At 41.3% G+C, this 22,467-nt stretch overlaps 1 protein-coding gene across 1 annotated transcript in view; it reads left to right on the top strand.

The window, feature by feature from the left end:
• Positions 1–22,120, top strand: part of thsd7aa (thrombospondin, type I, domain containing 7Aa) — a 258,145-nt gene extending 236,025 nt beyond the window's left edge. Inside the window, exons 26-29 of the mRNA XM_028597031.1 lie at positions 1,574–1,656; positions 9,378–9,591; positions 14,235–14,322; positions 21,057–22,120. Coding sequence (XP_028452832.1) covers positions 1,574–1,656; positions 9,378–9,591; positions 14,235–14,322; positions 21,057–21,144 — 473 coding nt within the window. The 3' untranslated portion in view covers positions 21,145–22,120. The remainder of the gene's footprint in view (positions 1–1,573; positions 1,657–9,377; positions 9,592–14,234; positions 14,323–21,056) is intronic.
• Positions 22,121–22,467: the final 347 nt, after the last annotated feature.

Below are 22,467 nucleotides of genomic sequence, written 5' to 3'. Positions count from 1 at the left end.
TAACCTGACTCCGCCAGATGGATTGCTTCGCATTTGCTCGGCATATCCATCTGGGAACTTTCCGTTGGAGAACTTTTGGGAAGGGGCAGAAATACTGGTTAGCTGATTGGATGAACCATCTGTCTATCACCTATGTTGGTGATAGACGGGCCAAATCAACCAATCAGATCCACGAAGCGTATGAAAATACAACCACAAGCCCGCCCCTGCTGCTGCAGGCAAAGCATAGCTCGTTAGCTCAGCATGCAAGCAACATGTCGGTAAAGGAGATTTGCCATTTGCGTAATGAGAATTTAGGAATAAAAGGAACCATTTCAGGTTCCCGGACCATATTCCAAAAGAAGGATCCAAGAGAAAAAAAAACATTAGCATGCGGCTAACAGAATTAGGGCTACCGCTGTCTGAAAATACTGGTTAGCTGATTGGATAAACCATCTGTCTATCACCACCTAACCCTCCTCAAAACCAACGCTGATTGGCCCGGTCGTTTGGCTAACGGCTCCAAATTTTCTCTGCCTCAAGATGCCAGACTGATCTGGGAGAGGAGAACTGGAGCTCGCGAGATCAGGAAGGTCTCACGAGGCTAGGACAATTGTCCTATTAACTTACATCGTAGCTTGTTTCTCGCTTAATACTGGACCAATGTCAAAGATTGTTGTTCCCATCAGTCACTTAGACACAAAAACATAGGAAAATAGGTTCCAGGTTGAAAAAAACGGTAGTTACCCTTTAACATTAATTCACCGGTGGTGGGGGGTGAGTCTGATATGGCCTGTACCCCGTGCCGTAAGCACATAGCACCCGGTGCTAGGGTATGTGATTTGCTGGGTTTGGATAAGCCTAGCGTTATAATCCAGGGTCAAAACAATCATACTAAAAATAACTTTATGAGCATGTTTACCATTGTTGTAACCTTATAACTTTATCGTTTATCGTACGGTAAGCATTAGCATGAGCCACTTGTCATTGCAGCACATTGTAATAAGCTGGATCGATATTGAAATATCATAGCTATAAATTAGCTCTCTACTGTGGCTTCTGTGCTGCAAAGTGGCATATCATTAATCAAGCATTATGCTGTGTGTCAAAACAATCTGGGTGTAATTAAATTGTATGATTTACAATTACTCTCTAACGTATCATCTGGTGTTTTCCATGTTTTGCCTGAAGCTAGAGTAACTAGAGGGGTCAAAGGTTATATGAAGTCTTTGACAGGCGACCAACTGACAGGAGACAAATCACACGCTCCGTGTCATTGATTAAAATGGGATAATGTAAGCACTCAACTAAACAAAATACTGTATATAACACAGGCGTAGTCGTAGGTGTCTGACATTTTAATGCAGAAATATTACATATTATATCTTTAAGTTAAATTCATTGTAACATAACAAACAAACTGAAGTGAAAAGCAGTTAGGAAACCACAATTGTTCCTGTTCCTTGTTTTTGTTGCTAGACTGTACTGTTGTTACTTATGGACTACAAGTAAAGGTCTGACACTTTTTTATTTATTTTTTTGACATCTTACAGCTTTGACACTTGAGTTTGACCTTTTGGCCTTTGCTCCACAGGTGGATGCCCGATGACAGCCAAGCCCATGGCTGACCGATCCTGTGACCCCCCCTGCATTAAGCCACGCTCCTTGTGCACAGAGGTGAGTTTTGGACAGTGAGTGATCACAAATATTGCATACATCTTTCGTCACATCCAGTCTTCAGCTTCCACAGTGCTGCTACTTTGCTGCTTCTTGTGGTGTCTGTTATTGTCTTTTGGCACATTTGGCTTCTCTTGCAGTCTCTTGGCATCTTTCAGTGCTTCTGTGTGTCTACTGGCATATCATGGTGTCTCTTGGCATTTTTTGGTGTCTCTTGGTGTATCGCTGTGTCCTTATGACATCTATTCACATCTGGGCGTTACTTAACGCCTCTTGGTAGATGGGGCAGATCGGTGGTTCGATCCCTGGCCCCTGCAGTCTAAATATCCTTGGGCAAGATACTGAACCCTGATTGATTTGTGGTCCTACTGTCAGTCTCAAATATAGCTTAAATGTGATATGCTACTTCAGTACACTTTATTGATTTTTTGCACTCACAGGTAGTACATTACAACTTTTGTTTAACAATCCCTTATATGACAGTATCACATGTACAGAACAACTGCACCTCCAGCAAAGCCATGATACGCATACAGAGGAACAGAAATAAGAGTTGCACCTCTGCTATCACCCTCGAAGACATGCCTTCTGGGATTCACCACTTATTTAAATATTAGCTATCCTGTCCCGCATTAACCCTCTGTAGAAACTCCCATGTCTCCTTTTTTTATATATTGGTCAATGGTTTCCAGATTTTCTCCTACACCCCCAATTGTTTTTTTTTTAACATATAGGTTAATCTCTCCATGGACATACATTGCACCATATTCTTGATCCAAGCACCAATTGTAGGTGCCTCCATTTTCTTCCAGATGAGAGCTTTAGTCCTTTTGCCTGCAGTATAGCGAAATCAATACATTTATATTCTTGGGGTTTCAGATTTAGATTAGTTGGATACATGTGCAGCAATATCATCTTTGGGTCAAGTGGAATGTTCACAGACAAGATGAACATGGTTTTATTGATCACCTTGCTCCAGAATGTTTTAATCCAATACACAGTGCATAAATGTTCCTTTAGCCTCATTGTATTTAAAACAAAGGTCAGATATATTACTGTTGTATTTATTTCATTTGACAGGAGTTGTGTATGTCTGCATCAGCCTTGCGTGTTTCTTTAGAGCCAGATGCACACCAGTTATATATTGATGGAATCAAACCCCTCTCATTGCAATTGTTTATTATAATTCCTTCTAAGGATTTGAGTGCAGAAATCCCAACTGATTGGTTTTGCATTGAAGAAATTAAGTTCCTCACTTTGAGATTTAAATAAAAAAGTTTCCTTGGGATGTCATATGTTAGAGAGATTTCTTCAGAGGTCATTAGTGTGCATCCAGCTTGCCTGGTTTAGATTAAACATTGCCCCACACTGGGTTGAATGGTGACAGAGAGTCCAATATGTTCATATATTCTTTTACCTCATACCATACATTAACAGTATGAGCAATATGTGTTCTTAAGTACTTTAAACTTCAGTACACTTAAAGCCCATGTCCGACCAAAGATTCACAATGAGACAAGTTGAAACTTGCAACTTTTTCAGCGTTCTAAAACCTGCCAGTTCACATCAATGAGACGAGACGGTGTATCATCTCCATCAGCGTTGGGAGTAACGCGTTACAAAAGTAACGCAATTATAGTAATGTATTCCTTTTTGCTGTACAGCAGTAATATAACGCATTACTAATTAAATTTTGGTAATATTAACACAGTACAATCTCAGTAACATGTGATACAACGCATTTTAACGCAACATTTAGTGGTGTTTTGTTTTTTTAAGAATTCACCAACACCGCAAAACATTTCTTCACAGAAAAAAAAGCTGTGAGTATTATTTCCTGTTGCTGGATTCAGTGGTTGAGATGACTGCAGAGACAGATACATTTGATACATTATTTTCAGGAGTTATTAGACTGCGTTGAAGTAAGCCGTCACTGTTCCTGTGGTCAGAGCCAGAACCAGAGACAGTAGGCTAGGGACATCTATGTCCTGTCACTGTTCCTGTGGTCAGAGCCAGAACTCAATAGTCACAGACTCACAGTTTTTGCAATGAAAGCAATAATAGCTCTGTGTGGTGGTGCAATGGCACATAGTTGATCTGTAGGTAACGTTAGCCTACCGTTAGCTAGCAGCTGGATTAAACACGGTGAAAATGCTGACAGCTAAACGGTGTAAACGTTTGTCTGTATTTCACTGGAGAGGACTCTAACAGCAGGACGTCCAATCCTGTCGCTAAAGCTATGAGCTAAAAGAAAAACTTGCCAGCACTGGTCCCTGCTGTTGTCGGAGAAACAACACAGACGGGACTAAAGGTTGAGTTTACTTAAAACTGGTAAACCTTGTGGTGCATTCAAAGTTATTGTAAAATAAAAAGTTTTCATCTGTTTTTGTCGCTTAACAGCAATTTACTGGTGAAAGAAGTTATTATTGTTAGAAGTTATTGTTTTTACATTTTTAATAAATCATTTCAATTCCCCCCTTTTTTGTGCTGATCCAAAAGTTGTCAAAAACCGTGATCTGAACCGTGAGTTTTATGATCCGTTGCACCCCTAGTTCTGTTAAGATTTAGATTTTGACGCCAAAATAATAGAAAAGTATCGATAAAGACTCGGCTCGTTAAGCAGTCTCGAAAAATGTTATCAATATGAATAAAAATGAATGATCCCCATCCCTACTGACTACTCCTGTAACAATTTGGCCACAATTAAGCAAATTTTTTTCAATCATGCTAGAAATAAATCCGCAGTTCAAACCTGTGTCTGTAGACCTCCAATATGGCTGTGAGAAGGCCAGATTGAGCCCCAGACCTCCTCTTGGGATAAAATCAGAGCATCTGGATAGTTTAAGGAAAGAAAAAAAAGGGAGTAGAAAAGAGAAGAAAAAAAATGAAAAGAAAGAAAACACAATATTCTGACTCACTTGGTGTTGCTACCTGATGTCAAGCTTTCCCCGTTACCCTCTCTGAACACACCTGGCCTAAAGCCCTGCAGATTAAAGAACAGCTGCTAATGTTTTTTTAATAGAAATACACAGCAGCAAAACAGACACTCCAAGAAAACCAGCTTTCAAACAGGGCAACTCAGAATACACTGAAATAAAAAATCCACCCATCCATTAGCAACCCCCGCTTTTCCTTTAGAGGATTCCAGCCAACATAGGGCGAGGGGACGGAAACACGCTGCACAGGTCGCCATTCAATCATATGGGCTGACAATTTTTTTTAAGAAATCGTCATCAAAATGTTATTGCAATTGCAAATACTGGTTTGTGTTCCAATATTTTTTTACGGGATGTTGAGCTTCACCTTGTTATGAAGTCTTTCCGTTAGCATTAGCCTGTGAAAACAGATGTATAATGTTTTGTGTGGTTCTGGAGGAGCAGTGTCTGAGAAAACAGCCCTGGTGATACCCTAAGGGTTATTCCCAGCTTGGGCCTGTTTTACAAACTGGTGGTGGCATGATTAGGGTCTAGCTAATTTCTCATTGGTTACATTATGGTGAAAAAAGGTTTGACTCATACTAAGGACTAAAAGTCAGTATATAAAGTAGTATAGTATATATATATATATATATATATTTTTTAATATTTAACTCGTTAAAAAAAATTAACGAAATTAACGCTGTTTGTTTACTTCATGTGGCGGCTGAGAAACGTAATACGTCTCCATAACACCAGGCGGCGCTACTCTGTATTGTTGCCCAAGTAATGAAAACCAGCAGCTGATTGGACGAACGCGTCACATGGGTTTGTTTTCTCCGGAAATCCAAAGCCAGACTGTCATGGCGGCCGTTCAAAATCCGATCTCATATTGGACTAAGATAGTTCACTGAAACATGTTTCTGAAAACATTTTAAGCGAGAAGGCCGTGCAGTTGCTGAGTCTGTCTTCATTTCAGATCAACAAAGGTCAGTTCAGAAGATTTTTGTCAGATTTTGAGAGACTAGTCACCTCATCCTGCTCGCCATTTCCGGGTGAGTCCCGACTGCCCTGCCGGCGACTGAACTCTCGACTCGTTGGAGATGAACTGCTCCTCACCTGTAAAGTAGACGAGAGCAGGCGACAGCAGCCGGGGACGGTGACAAAAATCTGCTCTCAAGTCAGACAGTTTCTAGCCGTTTCAGCAGCCTTCAGCAGGACTAAGCCTAATTGTTGCTGCTGTTGTTCTGAAAGATATTAAACATTCTGAACTTAGCAGAACCTTTCCTTGTTTGGTTTTTTCTTCATATTTGCAAAGTTAAGTGATTTAGCATTTAAATATCCATTATTATAAGCTTCAGTCTCAATTTAAAAAAAGCGATTAATCGCGAATAATTACAGCAAATTGTGCAATTAATTAGTGAATTTTTTTTAATCGATTGACAGCCCTAATATATATATATATATATATATATATATATATATATATATATATATATATATATATAGTATGGTAAATGAAATGTAAAACTGAGATATCACATTGCCACTCATATGGTAAAAGGATACCTTATCCTTGTGAGGATGAGGTTTTTACAGCGCAAACATCCGCCACATGGCACTATACAATACGGAACAGGAGATGAATGGTGTTTGTTATACCATGTGGTTGTATGAGTCAGAGATGCGGTTGCTAGGAAAAAGCGAGATGTCTGGAGGACGAGAGGAGCGGGGTACATTTTAACTGTGTATGTTTGAACATTCCAGCAGCACCCTCTAGAGACTGGACCCAGATATATAAAAATGATAACATGGTGCTGAACTGCACTTCTCTTCCTTTGTTTTTCATTAAGGGAATGTAAATGATCATTTCTTATTTCCTGCTCTGTCCGTGGTCGGCGTGCTGTTTGCACGGCGGGGATATCTGGGGCCGATTATCCCCCAGAGATTGTTGGAGAGCCAGGGACCCCCTGCAGGGTGATGAATAGAGCCAGGAAGAGAGAGAGAGAGAGAGAGAGATGTGGAGGAGGGGTGGCTTCCCTGCACACGCACACATACACACACACACACACACACACACACACACACACACACACACACTGTCTGACAGAACAGACAGCAGACTGTGCAGTACTGTTGCTGAGCTGATTTTGTAATGAGATTGTATAGCTAAATCACAGCTGCTCTGGTGCTCTGTGGTTTGTTAGAGATGCTGTATGTATTTCATTTTCACATTAACACAACCACTAGCCTATGTGCTGCTGGGTGTTACCTTTTTTCTAAATACCAATTAATCCCAGAGGATAAGTGTGTTTTCTAAGTTTGATTCTGAACACCCTTGCAAAAGGCTCAGTGCAGACCATGTGACGTATACCATGGTTTGCCTGTCCCAGACACATTTTTGGAATCCGAAACATTAAACCCTTGAGTTGGCAAAGAATCCATACTCGTACCCATATTTACAGTACATGCAACATACATATGTCATTTTTTTAAAGAGACGCTTTTGTAAAGGGAGCTGAAGAACATGAGCCAAAATGCAGTCGACACACACAGACTACAGTTGTGCACGGCCCTTAAACAGAGACCTGGACCTGGCCTGGATCCATACCTTTTGAATTAAAGGCTATATTTTGGTATTCCTTAAAGTAATGTGCTTGCTTTGGACCAACACATAAAAGAGAGATTTCTTAATTGATTACATTAAAAAGAAATAACCAAAACTGAAGCTGGCTCATTTGTGCAACAAAACGCCCTGAGCCCTGGATTCAGTCTAGGTAGCAGAACCCAAACAGAGACTACATCCACACAGGCAGCAGCATGGTGTGCCACTGATTACTGTAACACACAGCCACAGCTCAGGTAACAATACCTGTCATATTTCCTGCACTTCGCAGTTCACTCTTTGTCTGCCTCTTCATCTGCCTCAAATACATTCTGATAGATCTGACAGAGACTTAAGACCCATGGCAATACCTAATTGATTTGGGTCCCAGGTCCGGTTTTAATTACTGGTATCAAGAGAACCTGTGAAGATCTCGAATGGTCTCGCTCTGAGACATTTCTTGTTGTTGTGAGCTGCCGAAGATGCTACATCAGTCAAGCATGTTTGGTATTTATTGTTACCAAAACCAAGATAAGTTTGTAGTCGGAACACCTTGAACATAAATAATCAATATTCATCAAGACAGTGCAAAACAAAAATATTGTATAAGGGACAAAGGGAAATTCCTGGGAGCGTGGAAGGAAATCAAGAAAAGGGGGGAGAAAAGATAAGGTTGATCTTAGTGTCACAACAACCCAGCTTGTTTACAAGAGACTTTCAAGGAGTAGGGAGACAGATTGACAGATGTTAATCAGCAGAGGGTTACAGAATCCAGAGATGATTTGGCGGAGCGTCAACAAGTTAGGATGCTTAAGATTTCATTCATAATTGTTTCTTCCACCCTGTGGCTTCCATTCATCCCTTCTTGTTTATTTAGCCCGTGTGGGCTTATTTTCTGCATTTCTTTTTTTTTAAGATTTTTTTTGGGGGGCATATTAGGCCTTTATTTATATAGGACAGCTGAAGACATGAAAGGGGAGAATGACATGCAGCAAAGGAACGCAGGGCGGAGTCAAACCTGCGGCTAGAAATGAACTTCTATATATGGGCGCCTGCTCTACCAGGTGAGCTACCCCAGGCGCCCTATTTTCTCCATTTCTGTACCATACATGTTTTGTTTGTATTTGTTTCCCAGGTCAGACTAATGTTTATTTTGGCAACTTTGTATTTCAACTTCAATTTTATTTCATAGTATCAAATCATAACAGGAGTTAACTCAGGACACTTTACAGACAAAGTAGGTCTAGACCACACTATAATTTTCAGAGCGCCAACAAAAAGAGCAAGCATTTGGTGCGACAGCAGCGAGGAAAAACTTCCTTTTAACAGGAAAAACCCTGAGGCAGACCCTGGCTTTCAGTTGGCAAGAGAGAGAGAGATATACATATATACATAAATATATATTATTATGGTATACATATATTTAGTGGTAATTTGTAATTATCAGCTTGCTAAAATAATAAACCAAAATGGTGATGGTAAACATAATACCTGCTAATTATCACCATGTTATCACTGAACGTGAACATGCTGCCATTAGCATTTAGCTCTTAGCCTAAGTACAGCCTCACAGAATGTTTAGTGTGGCTGTTGAAGTGCTGTTTAATGTGAAGTTTGGAATAGGTTTACTTCTTAAGGCCTCTACTAACTAATCAAGTGAAATCCGAGAAGGGCATACTCCCTCTTTTGCTGACAACACAGACATACGCAGCCTGTTCTCATGAACCATCCGTTCAAAAAGCTTCAAAAATGTAAGCACTGTAATTCGTAAGCATTACACGTTTTATATTTTTTGCTGTATTCACCACATTGACGGCCGCTGTATAAGAACGCGGCTGGCCGTGTAGGGAGGAGGTCAGGGGGGATGGGTGGGCGTTAAAAAACATGACTTTAAAGCTGGTAGCTAAGCGTATGGGGCTCTGGATACGTCACCCTGTGTATTGTTGTGATTGGTCGTAGTGTTATCCAATTGCGTGCATTGAGATTTTCAAATGCATGCTTGGTGCCGCCCCTCGAGTTGGGCCATTTTCATTACTCAATACCAGACCCTTAATCTTTTGGATTTGGGTCTGGATTTCCAGGCTACAGTTTTTCACCAACACAGCAGAACTGTTACGTCTTTGGTGATCGCTGATGGTGTACGCAGTATAGGGCTGATTAGTCCATGTCCTTGTATTAAACCTTCCTCCTTCCTGTGCCAGGCGGGAGTTTGTGGCTGTGAGGAGGGCTACACTGAAGTGATGACATCTGACGGCGTGCTGGACCAGTGCACAGTCATCCCGGTGCTGGAGATCCCCACTGCAGGGGACAGCAAGGCTGATGTCAAGACCATCAGAGCCTTCAACCCCACCCAGCCTGCAGCCAGCGGCCCTGGCAGGACGGGACGCACCTGGTTCCTGCAGCCCTTCGGCCCAGGTAACGCACCTCGACACATGCTGTGACGTCTGACTTCTGTTGTTATTATTCAATTCAATTTTATTTATAGTGTCAAATCTCAACAGGACTAAACACTTTACAGATAGAGTGTGTCTAGACCACACTCTATCATTTACAAAGACCCAACAGTTTCCCACAAGCATATATTTGGGACGACAGTGGCGAGGAAAAACGTCCTTTTAACAGGCAGAAACCTCGGACAGACCCTGGCTCTTGGTGGGCGGTCATCTGCCTCTGCCGGTTGACCCACAGAGACACTGATACCTTATCATGTTGAATGACGTGATGACTGTGTTTTTTAAGATGAACTGCAATAATACAATGAAGCAACATATAAATAAGAATAAAGTGTTACAGTGGATTTTCATGGCGTGCAGACACACGGAAACATAGCAAAACATAATGAGACAAAGAAAATCAGCGTGTACCAAATTAAAATATATTCAAGGAAACGTGGCTGATTGCTGAGAACACAAAATAATTGCTTACTAAGCTATAAAAGGAGGAGTGGAAGGGGGGGGGGGGTATGAAAAGACAGGGAAACAGAATGAGGTCCTTTGACAGAAAGGACATGATGAATGTAGCAAGGGCAGAGGGGATAAAGGAAAGAAAGAAAGGAAAACACAGGAAACATGGAATTAAGAAAGGGAGAAGTAATGAAGAGGGAAAGGAGGAAGACAGGAAAAGGGAAAGAAAGAAAGAAAGAAAGGGGAAATTAATAAATTAAATTGGGAAGATGAAGAAAATCCAGAATAAAAAGAAAAGAGAAAAACAAATACAGGAAGAAGGTAAAAAGGGAGAAAAGAAATAAGAAAGAGGGGGGGTGAAGGGGAAAATGGAAGAAGGAAACGAGACAGCTAGGAATGAAAGCGGGTACAGACAGAACAGCAGAACCAACGGAAAAGGGGAAGGAAGAAGGAAAAATTGGGGAAAGGAAGAAATTTTGAAAGAAAAAGGAAACAAAAGAAATACAAGGATAAAGGGGGGAACAGAACAAGGAATGAAGGAGGGAACAGGAATGATTGGATATATATATATATATATATATATATATATATATATATATATATATATATATATATATATATATATTTAATCAAACTTATTATGTTGCAAACAGCATAATAAACTATTTGAAAAATCGACCTATACAGCAGTTTTTTTGGTCAGGTGACATAGTATAAGAGTGGTGGATGGGTCAAACAAACACAGATCCTTAACCCAGGAGACCGCTGTTCCTGTCCCGTGTGAAACCATCGTTAACCAACGTAACTACGTTAGAAAGTACTATCGTTAACGGACGCAACTAGATCACAGATTAGGTCAAACATACACATTTTAACCCAAACTTTGATCTTTACCTAAACCTAACCAAGTAGTTTGGTTTTACAATGCAAACAGCATGTTTAAAACTACTATCAGACTTCCGGTTTGACCGTTAGATGGAGTAGATACACTAAGTGAGAGCTCCGGTAAAATACATTTTTACAACATTCCGCCCTCTAACTTTTACACCAGAGCGGCTTCAGTTTATTTTTTACTCGTCTATCATTTCTTCAGAAAATTATAGTCGGCTCTCTAAACGTCGTCAAAGGGTATAAAGTCGAGGCAAAAAGGAGGATGCTAACGTTAGCTTGAAGGCTATAACCACGTTACTCGAGCAGCACCGAGAGGCACTAGCCACCGATTTTAAAACTTTGTTTGGTTAGCTCGACTCAAAGTTAGACCAAGTTAAATTTACAGTGGAAGACCATTATTCTCCGCCTGTGTCGGTACAAGACGAATGATCTCCTCATCAGAGAGTCACGGCGGAGAAGAAAGCTCGAGTTTGGCGGCAAACCAATTTGGATTGTGGAGGATTACAGCCCTGAAGTTCAGAGCCAGCGAGCAGTATTGGGAAGTCATGGCAGAGCTTTACAGACTGGGACTTAAACCTGCTCTGCTATACCCTATACCCTACACCCTATACTCTGTCTCACGTTGTCTGGTGGAGCCAGAAAGTGGATAAACTCAGCTGAGGAGACGCAGAAATACATCTACAGCCTCCCCAGGTCACCTAAACCCTTATAAAGACTTTATAGATCTTCATCAGTCTGTTAAATTGGTTCAAACAAACGCTAACAGTGGACACCTCTGTCAATGTCTCTGGTCGGCCGGATAAACTCAAAATGGCTATTCTACCAAAGTTTTTGTACCTTTTTCAGGCCTTCATCCCCAGGTCCTTCTTTGACCAGCTTGACTCAATTCTTTGCTCATATATATGGAGAGTTAAGCGGCCTCATCTAAATAGGGCCTACCTTCAAAAAGCCAAGGCATGGGTCTTCCAAATTTTCGCTTTTATTATTGGGTTGCTAATCTGCGCTGCCTTGCATTTTGGTCTTTTTTCACAGTCAGCCCAACTGCCCCGACTGGGTAACCATGGAATTACATACAGATGAGAATATATCCATACCTGCACTACTTGGATCCCCGCTTAAATTCCCCTCGATTACATTTAAAAAACATACGGGGTTAGACACTCTTTAAGGATACGGGTTCAATTTAGGGCTGCAACAACGAATCAATAAAATAGATAAAATTCGATTACTAAAAAAGTTGGAAATGAATTTAATTATCGATTCGTTGTGTCGCGCAACTATTACGCCACCTAGTCGCGGAGTTAAAAAAAAAATTGAGTTGAGCGCAGAGAGGAGCAGAGAGGAGCAGAGAGGAGCAGAGCGGAGCAGCGCGGAGCGAAAGAAAAGAAAAAAGAGCAGAGCGGGGGTAGAGGAAATACGGAGAGAGACCGGAGACGTAACGTTGTTCTGAAACACTCGGCGGAGGCAGAGCAGCTATTTGGGTTACTTACCTTTACACAACTATTAACTAAAACAAGCATGTATGTATTGAATTGATGTAAATTAATGTTTTTTTTTTTTTTATCCGATTCATCGATTAATCGAAAAAATAATCGACAGATTAATCAATTATTAAAATAATCGTTAGTTGCAGCCCTAGTTCAATTAAGGAAATGTTTTTTGGTTGAGTCATGAATACGCATTGTGGAAGTAGCCTACGTGCTAACGCTGCTGCAGTGATGACTCAACCAGCTCCTTCTTGTCGGTTATTGGCTGGAACACTGTTTGTTATGGTCCGTGGTGCAGGTTGGCGCAGTGTGTTTTTGTTGCCGTTTGTGGAGCCTGGGCTGTCTACAGAGACCGCGTTTTTTTACAGTGTGTTCAGGGGACAGGCAGCTTGCAGATAATGAGGAGATGTTTGCTGTATGTGACAAAAAATGTTGTAGCCTAAAATACGTGTCACATCACTTAGAGCACCTTTAACTGCAGATGAACAACGCACTATATCTTTTGCCTCTCTTCTGGCCCGGCGAGCAATTCTGCTAAGCTTGAAAAAATCAAGTTCTCGCTTCAGCATTCAAATGCAAGGTTTCGGAAAGCATGGGGACCTTTTTGAACTCATTCCAGGCTTTATAACTACTTATTAATCAAGCATAGTTTAATGGAATTACAGTCTATCCATTCCCTTATTGTGGATTATCATTCTGACAGGCTGATACTGACATGTCGTCACTGGCAGTGATTTGGGAGGGATTATTTTGAGTATTTTGATCTTTCTTTTATTGTTGTTGGTTTGATATATGTGGCATACGCTGTTTTTTTTATTTATTCCTTTCATATAACCTGTCTTTAACAAATTAACAGCTTTGTACGTTGTTATACTGAAAACTAAATAAAAAGATTTTGATTTAAAAAAACAACAACACTATCACGACTTTAAATGGAACTGTCATATATGTCATTTTTTGGAATTTTTCGGCAAACAACCTAGTAGTCTGTCGTTTAGGTATGAGGGCATGTTGATATTATTTTTACATTGTTAAAAATTGGAATTAAAAGAGAAAAACTGACTGTTATGTACATTTACAGCTATCATCTTATTTTAATAAAATATTCATCTCATCAAATAGGGCAAATTGAAAGAACCAGCTGCTTCCAGAAGTAAAACTCCATATGTACAGCACATACAGTACAGTTAAAATGTGACGTTGTGTAATGACATTTTTATCAGTTCTCATTAACACAGCATATTTATAGATGGTCCAGTACAATAACACATTTTACACAGATGTTAAAGGCATTGTATGGTTTATCTGTGTTCATTTGTTTTGGTACATTGATGATCTATGACCTTCCTCACTGCAGAAAAATGTGTATAACTCTACTGCCCCCTTCAGCTCAGACAAGGAAATGAACAACAAACAGAATATATCCCTACAGCAGAGATCTTCAACAGGGAGGCCGTGACCCCTAGGGGGTCCTCAGAGTTAGTGCAGGGGGGCCGCTAAATTATGTTTTTTTTTAATAAAGATAAATTGACCTATTTGTGGAAAAAAAACATTGAATTTACACATTGAATAAAAAGTATTTTTAACGTTGAAACATGATGTATTAATAATATCCATTTATTTTCATCCATTTAGCTCAATTGTATACAGTATACTGTATGTAGTAGGGGGACCCTACTCAGTGTCTCTTTCAGCTTAAGGGTCCTTGGCATAACAGTGTATTAATCATGTTTGTGTGTGTGTGTGTGTGTGTGTGTGTGTGTGATTCTTTGTGCAGATGGGAAGCTGAAGACCTGGGTGTATGGAGTAGCAGCAGGAGCGTTTGTTTTGCTCGTCTTCATAGTCTCCATGACATACTTAGCATGGTAAGGTTCCAGCACTCACATGTTATCACTGTCTGTCCCTCTACCATGTGTTCTGGTCCCATCATCACGTCAGTTACCATTCATGCATGTCATTCACCTGCATTCTGTGATGTAATGGAGGTCAGAATGAAGAAAAGACCCATCTGTTTGAACAAAACTATAGATTAGATTAGATTTGACGAGATAGACTTTATTGGTCACCACATTGGGGAATTTCAGTGCTACAGCAGCAAAATATCAGACACAGAGCACATATACAGAATATACAAGAAATAATAAATAGGATAGAATACAAGAACAACTATTCCAAAAAAGAAGCTAAAAAAAGATAAATACAAAGGAAAAAATGTACTAACATACAAGTTGGGAATAAAAATGTACAACTACTTAAATAGTATTTATAAAGATGCAAGTTGCACTTGGTGCAATATTGTGATGTATTTGAGTCTCTAACACTCAGTGATAAAGTGTTAAAGGTTAACAACATTAATTTCTGCTTTTGTAATAAGGTTATAGGGCAATTGTCCAGCTTGTATTTACCTTTACCAAAATGCTTGTTTTGCCACTGACAGACTCAGATTAATATTCTAAGTGTCTGACAACATTATGGAAAGGATCCCTACAGAGATAGACCTTTAAAACCTCTGTAAGACCTTTCTGTTTAACCAGAAACCGCTCTGAAGTTGCCAGCACTAAACCCACCAGACTCCATTTAAAAAAGCAATACTTTTAGCGTGTATAGAGCCAACATATTTTCAAATGTAAATCTGTAAATTATGAGTTGATTTCAACCAAAACTAAAGTTGTGATAGTTGGAAAAGTGGAAAGACAACCCCAAACGGCTTTTCATAGTTTTATTTTGTGTCTGTCGACTTTGAATAAAGTGTATTTTACGATGCTAAAATGATTGTCTGGTGAGTCTGGTGACTTTAGCAAACGCAATTTTGCGGCTGTTTTTATGTTTAAAAAAAGGATCTTACTCTTTAACAGAAATGTAGACCTCCTTAGAAATCCTTTCCATAATGTTGTCAGACACTTAGAATATTAATCTGAGTCTGGCAGCGGCAAAACAAGCACTTTTGTGTAGGTAAATACAAGCTGGACAATTGTGCTATTAACTCACATTGTAGCTTGTTTCTTTGCTGCTGACTGCAGCGATCTCTCTTAATACTGGACCAATGTAAGAGTAGGGCTGGGTATTGTTCAAAATCTTTTGATCCGGTGCCAATTTCGATACCTCAGTTTCAATACCGGTTCCTAACGATACTTTTTTCGATGTTTTAAAATCCATTTCAATATCAACAAAAATACATTAAACACAAATCTTTTATTTTCCAACTTAATTGTGAATCAAAACAGTTATCAAAATGTAAAAATGCTGGTAACACTGCTCACTCAGAGTAACATTAATAAAGTTGCCTTGCCTTACACGCTCAGCCTGTCAGTCAGTCACCAGGGCAGAGAAACCACCGTTGTGCCTGCTTGCCTAGAGCTTAGAGGAAGTGTAATGTCAACAGCACCGCGACCGCTTTCGCCTCGCCATTAATATCATATCGCAGCAAACGCTGTCTGCGTGAAGTTTTGAAAAACTGTAACTACACTTGAAACCACTTTATCGGCATTGCTGTGACTCACTGTGACTTCAACAAAACTACAGAGCCGACGACGTAGTTTACTCGGTCCGCACCTCTCCGTGTGTGTGTGTGTGTGTGTGTGTGTGTGTGTGTGTGTGTGTGTGTGTGTGTCGGTCGGAGCTCTGCTCTCTGTCAGTATGCAGAGAGGACAGATAAGCTTGCGCTTAAGCGTTGAGACGCTTTTGGAACCGAAATTTGGCACCGAAAGATTAATAATCTTTCGATACTCATAGGATCGGAATTTTTTTTTCGGTGCCATAAAAGTATCGACGTTCGGTGCCCAGCCCTACTGTATGTCAGAGATTGTTGTTCCCATCAGTCACTCAGACACAAAAAAATTGGAAAATAGGGTCCAGGTTGAAAAAAACGGTAGTTACCCTTTAAGTAACATTTTCAATGGAGGTATTTTACTGAAGTAAAGGATCTGAGTACTTCTTTCACTGCTGGTCTAACCTCCATTACATCACTGCTTATGTTTATTAATTTATTCTGTTCATTTAATTTCTCATTTCACCTTGAGTTCCCTCATCATTTGTCCCTTCATTTCTGTACTTTTTTTTCTCTCCCCCTCATACTCCCTGCTCAGTTATTGCGATTGTTGCCTTTGCTGCAAGTCGAGTTCCAAGTCCCCCTCAGACGGGGTTTACTGGATGGACCCAAACAGCTACACAGTGCCTTACACCTGTCCTGCCTGCCAGAAACTAGAGCAAGACGAGTTACAGCAGCACAGCCAACAGCAGCAGCAGCAATATGAGGCGCTGCCCCAACAGCCTCCACCAACACAACAACCACAGCAGCAGTCTCTGCCACTCCCACCACCTCCCTTTGAAACTCTCATCACTTAGCCAGGGCTTCACCTCACTCCTGTACTCTAACTCGCTGTGCCTGGCATTCATTTGTGCCCAAACCCATCCAGTGCCTGTTCACTCATTTCAGTGGATCACTTCCTGGAGGTGAGCAGTCCAGGTTCCATCAAAAACATCACATCACTGCAGGCTTTTACTGTAAATACAAACTGCAGACTGCACTTTATAGGTTGGCTCTTTTTTATGCGTTGTATAATATTATTCATGTAGTATATATCTGTATACATATATATATATATATATACTCAACAACAAAAGAAACGTCCTCTCACTTTCAACTGCTTTTATTTTCAGCCAACTTAAAATGCGTAAAACTTTGTATGTAACGTTTCACAGACATGTGACTTAACAGAAATGGAAAAATGTGTCCCTGAACAAAGGATGGTCAAAATCCAAAGTCACAGAACATTACAGGGAAGACCTCCTCCTCCCCCATGTGGTCCCCTTCCTGCAGGCTCATCCTGACATCACCCTCCAGCGTGACAACGCCACCAGCCATACCGCTCGTTCTGTGCGCGATTTCCTGCAAGACAGGAATGTTAGTGTTCTGCCATGACCAGCGAAGAGCCCGGATCTCAATCCCAGCACTTCGGTCCCAGACGTAAGGGCAAGAACCATGCCCGCCAGAAATGTCCAGGAACTTGCAGGTGCCTTGGTGGAAGAGTGGGGTAACATCTCACAGCAAGAACTGGCAAACCTGGTGCAGTCCCTGAGGAGGAGATGCACTGCAGGACGTAATGCCACACCAGATACTGACTGTAACTTTTGATTTGGACCATCCTTTGTTCAGGGACACATTTTTCCATTTCTGTTAGTCACATGACTGTGAAACGTTCAGTTTAGTTCTTAGTAGTTGAATTTTTTTGTTTATTAAAAGTTTTACGCATATTAAGTTGGGATAGAGGAGGGGTATTATTTGATCATGCAGAACAAAACATGCATGAATTAATCCCCCCTCTCAATACCATGGATATAGTGCCTCTCGGCCAGCCATGCCAAAATACTTTTTTATAATCTTCAATTTTCAATGGAAAATAATCCCAAATTGAAATAGCGCAGGGAGGCCTCTAGCGTTCGCCCCATGTTAGCTGAATCCTGCAGCAGCGTGGGTTTGAGATCTGACCTGCTGCCCTTTGCTGCGTGTCATCCCCCATCTCTCTCCCCCTTTCACAGTAAAGGGAAAAGCCCCAAAAAAATTAAACGCAACATGGTGTCAACATTTTGCGGCGAAAACTAAATACTTTCACCCAGGAAACGCTCGATCTACCGTCCTCGGAAGTGTTTGAATCCAAACCACGTTTTGGTGCCTAAACTTAACTGTCATCGCCACATGAAGCTAACTTTGTTGGCGGCTAAACAACTGCCGCTGGTAGCCGGCGTCCCGGAGCTCTGTAGCAGCTAAATACAACCAGCAACTGCTGCTGGGATTTTATCCTTCTGTAAATCTATAGACTGTTACACATCAATTAGTTTAGGCATATAACATATGGTCTATTGGTGATGTAGCATTGATCTCGTTGAGGGGGGGTGAGGGGTCCCCACCAGGGATAAAAATAATCCAGCAGAGGCAGGGATATGTAGACCACAAAGGGGGAAATCCACCCTGGAAAAAATCGCACCCTGTTACTACTGGTATTGCTGCTCCTACTACTGTACTGCAACTGCTATTACTACTACACTATGAGGTGGTGACTTTCCAAAATAGGGAATTAGGGAAAGTTTCCCACAATCTGTATGTGTGGGTCAAAACTGTTACTGCACTGCCAGGAATAGAATTCTGGTGCAGTATAATACATTATTTATTCATTCATTCATTATTTTTGTCAGTTTAATGTAGTCAAATTTGAATATATTGAGTGTAAAACTAGTGGAATGAGCCATTTATTTATTTAGATACACTATTAAATATTTAACACCCACCTGCATAGTAGTTTTAACTGTTGGATATAAACTGTTCCCATGTTATTAAAACTCCCAAATTTACAGCAAAAATGCACAGAACGTCATTGTGTTTAATGATAGCTGCTGCCCTGAGTGGTTCTCAGGACTATTAGGGCTTCCCAAACTGCAGTAGCCTGGCTGACACCAGACCCTTCTCAGTTGGAACTGAGAGTTGGGGGTCTGGGAAAGCTTCATTGACAGTTCATTTCCAAAAGGGCGTCACCAACGGACGCCACTCAAATGCTTCTGGGCGCCATTGGATAGTCCTTCAACCAATCAGACCAACGGTCCGGGTGACGCTTTTCACATCCAATATCCAACTAAAAAAAATTTGATTCTGGTTTTTGGTGTCGTCCCTCCACGCCCTACTTTTTCCTTGCAGGTGTTGCATATTGCAAACTTGTTATCTTCTGCACACCCGCTGAAATTTCCAAACAGCTGACACGTTGATGGTTAATTCACGAGGTTCCCTGTGCAAAAATAGCGCGGACACACGCTTCACACCGCAAGCGGGTACGCACACACACACGGCGGAGAAGTTGAGAGAAAGGAAAAAGAGACCGAGTCCGTGTGTGCGTGTGTCCTTGAGAAGAGAACTGTAACTCGTATAACTTATGTTGTCAGTTAATTGTAGTATTGACCTGCATGGAATCGGCATATGTCACACTGACCTGCGGGTCGCCGAGCACGTGAAGCACGGCTTCGGTAGCCGTCATGTTGAATGTAAACAAAAAGCTGCTCGCCGTCGCTGCGCTATCCTCGTCAGCAGAAAAGCCCGCCTCAGCGGTTGTGATTGGTGCCTCAATTTTGAGGACATTGGAAATGGGTTTGAATGGGCTCTTCGCCAGACTGACTTGCAGAGCAAATCTCAAATTTGCCGGAAGTTCATCAGGGTTTACCCAGGCTAAAACTGCAGGCCAGACGTAATGTAATATCTTTCCTCTGCTGCCATCTTATGGACCTCCATACACATTTCATGTAGACACTCAGTCATTCTCCTTTTCATGAGTTCAAATGGATAAAACATATTTTACAAAATAAAGTTAAACATCCTATGAGTCGTTTTGGGCAAACAACATATTTTGTCATTAGGTTTGGAGGACTTGTTCTAATGTGACTGTCATATCTTAGGGAAATTCATACTTTGTAATGGCTTTTGGGAAGGTAAAAAAAAAACTAATTTCAAAAATTCCATCTATTCTAACCCATTATTGGAAATGTTTGAATATAATGGAAGTTATATTCGGAGTAAATGAAAAGACAGTGGTATGGTCCATGAACTACAGGACAAACTGACCAGAGACAAGTCAGGAATGTGGAACGTATACTGTAGATGCCTCTCACGCTGAAGGATGCTCTTGTTGGGAAATGTTAAAGCCTGATTTATGATCCTGCAGAGGCTCCACGCAGAGCTTTCTAAGTAGGGGAGTGTGTGGTAGAGTGAGTGAGAGAGTGACAGCGATTAGCTTCAGAGTGAGTAGTGACTCTAGAGTCCTAGTGAGAGAACCAAAGTGTCTCCCCTGTTCTTTCTGACCACGGTGGGAGATCTGGAGCAGGAGAAGTTAACCCTCTCCTTGAGTTCATGTTGTTGATGGAGAAGGAGAATCAGGAAATGAGTCGGGGGGGGGAATGCAACGCTACCAAGCCACGGCCGAGTGGCGATGTGTAGTTACATTTCTTGAGAAGTGCACGTCAGGCTACGGCGTAGGGTCGGTTTACACAGAAGCATAAATTGGTCTTAAAGCGTGATTTATGGTTCTGCGTTAAGTCAACGCTGTGGCTACGTTCAAAGATACGTGGAGAGACCGATCCTACGCCGTAGCCTGACGTGCACCTCTCAAGAAACTTAACTACACGTCGCGGCGTCGCACATCGCTCGGCCGTGGCTTGGTAGCGTTGCATTTCCCCCCCGACTCATGTCCTGGTTCTCCTTCTCCATCAACAACATGAGATAAAGGAAAAGGTTAACTTCTCCTGCTCCAGATTTCCCACCGTGGTCAGAAAGAACAGGGGAGACACTTTGGTTCTCTCACTAGGACTCTAGAGTCGAACTCGCTCCGAAGGTAGTCACCGTCACTCTCTCACTCTAATACACACTCCCCCCCCACACACACACACCGTCCCTGCTATTCTCTTAAAGAGATCGACGCCCACAACAGCGCACAAGTATAAACTTGAGGCCACTTACGTAGGCTACGGAGAAAGCTCTGCATGGAGCAAACGCAGGAGCATAAAAACAGGCGAAGCTGAACGGTTGGGCTCTGATTCTCCCTGTTCTTTGTTTGCTCTGCAGCAAAAAGCCAAAGAAGCCGCAGCGACGGCAGATGAACAACAGACTGAAGCCGCTGACTCTGGCCTACGACGGAGACGCCGACATGTAGAAGTCTTCCTGCTGACCACAGTGACCTACAGACATTCGTCCTACTGCAGGACACACAGGGTTACTATGGAAACCCTTGATGTCAGGGCTGCCGCTAGGCATTGTTCAACTTTCATGTGGAACCCGTGGGAAGATGATTCTGCCAGAAAGAGAAAAACCTCAAAGTTCAACAACCAGAATCCATGTCCATTAGCAGCCTTGGTGTTGCCGTCCTCTATTTTTAATTTCCATTTTGATACTTTATTTCACAAGAGCCTTCATAAATTCTTTATCTTCTTCTGGAAGTTTGCCTTTGCTTCTCTTCCATCTACTACTGCCGGTAACATCCAAATTAATGGTCATCGGGGGGGGGGTGCAAAACAAAGATAAGCTCTAAAAGCACAAATCTTCATTTGTCTTTTTGTTAATTTTGTCACAGCTAAGTGGGATCATGTAGGCTACTAAGGACACTTGTCAGTCTTTGTCTCATTAACAACCTCATTAACAATGCGTCTGTGTGAATGTGGCTTGGGTCTGTCTCGCAAGAAAAAGAAAACCAGAGAACATACAGTAAACGTAATGATTCCCAGAGCATTATCACTTCTGCCTGTCTCTCCTTTCTCTGTTTTCAGGCATAATTTTGCACTATATTAGTGCAGCATGATATGTACTAATGTCTAGCTTCGCCATAGGAAACTGCCTCTCTCAATACAAGATGGTGTACAGTCTTGTGCTAGAAATTAGAAAAGTAGACTTTTTTTGCAAACAGAACTCACCAATGTTTGTTAATATGTTTCTTCTATTACCTCTTATGTGTGATACAATGGGACTTAATGTAAATAGGATTTTTTCTGAGCTCTCAGCTCTACCTTTCTAGTATGTACAGCTACACGTCCCAAACGCTGCCTGAGTTCAATTATTCTCTGATGATTGTCTGACTGTGGCCATGATCTATTACTTTTGTTAATTACTGACAGACATTACTGTCCTTGATTCCCGATTGGGGCTGTCATTTCTCAAAATTACCCTGGGCTTCAATCATTTTCCCAATGTTTTTTATGGTTTCATTTTTTTCCCAATGCAGACCACACAGTCTGTGTAATGTCATGAATAATGATTGGGCTGTGTGTGACCGCCTTCTTCTGGATATCTACTCAACTTACATGCATGGATAAAAAAGCAGTAGGAATTGTGGGTTTTAAAGGTCCTATGACATGCTTCTTTTTTGGATGATTTTATATAGGCCTTAGTGGTCCCCTAATACTGTATCTGAAGTCTCTTTTATATAGGCCTTAGTGGTCCCCTAATACTGTATCTGAAGTCTCTTTTATATAGGCCTTAGTGG

This window comes from Perca flavescens, chromosome 14, assembly GCF_004354835.1.
Source record: "Perca flavescens isolate YP-PL-M2 chromosome 14, PFLA_1.0, whole genome shotgun sequence".
Lineage (NCBI taxonomy): Eukaryota > Metazoa > Chordata > Actinopteri > Perciformes > Percidae > Perca > Perca flavescens.
Note: the sequence above shows the minus strand (reverse complement) of the source record. Positions and strands in the feature narration are given on the sequence as shown.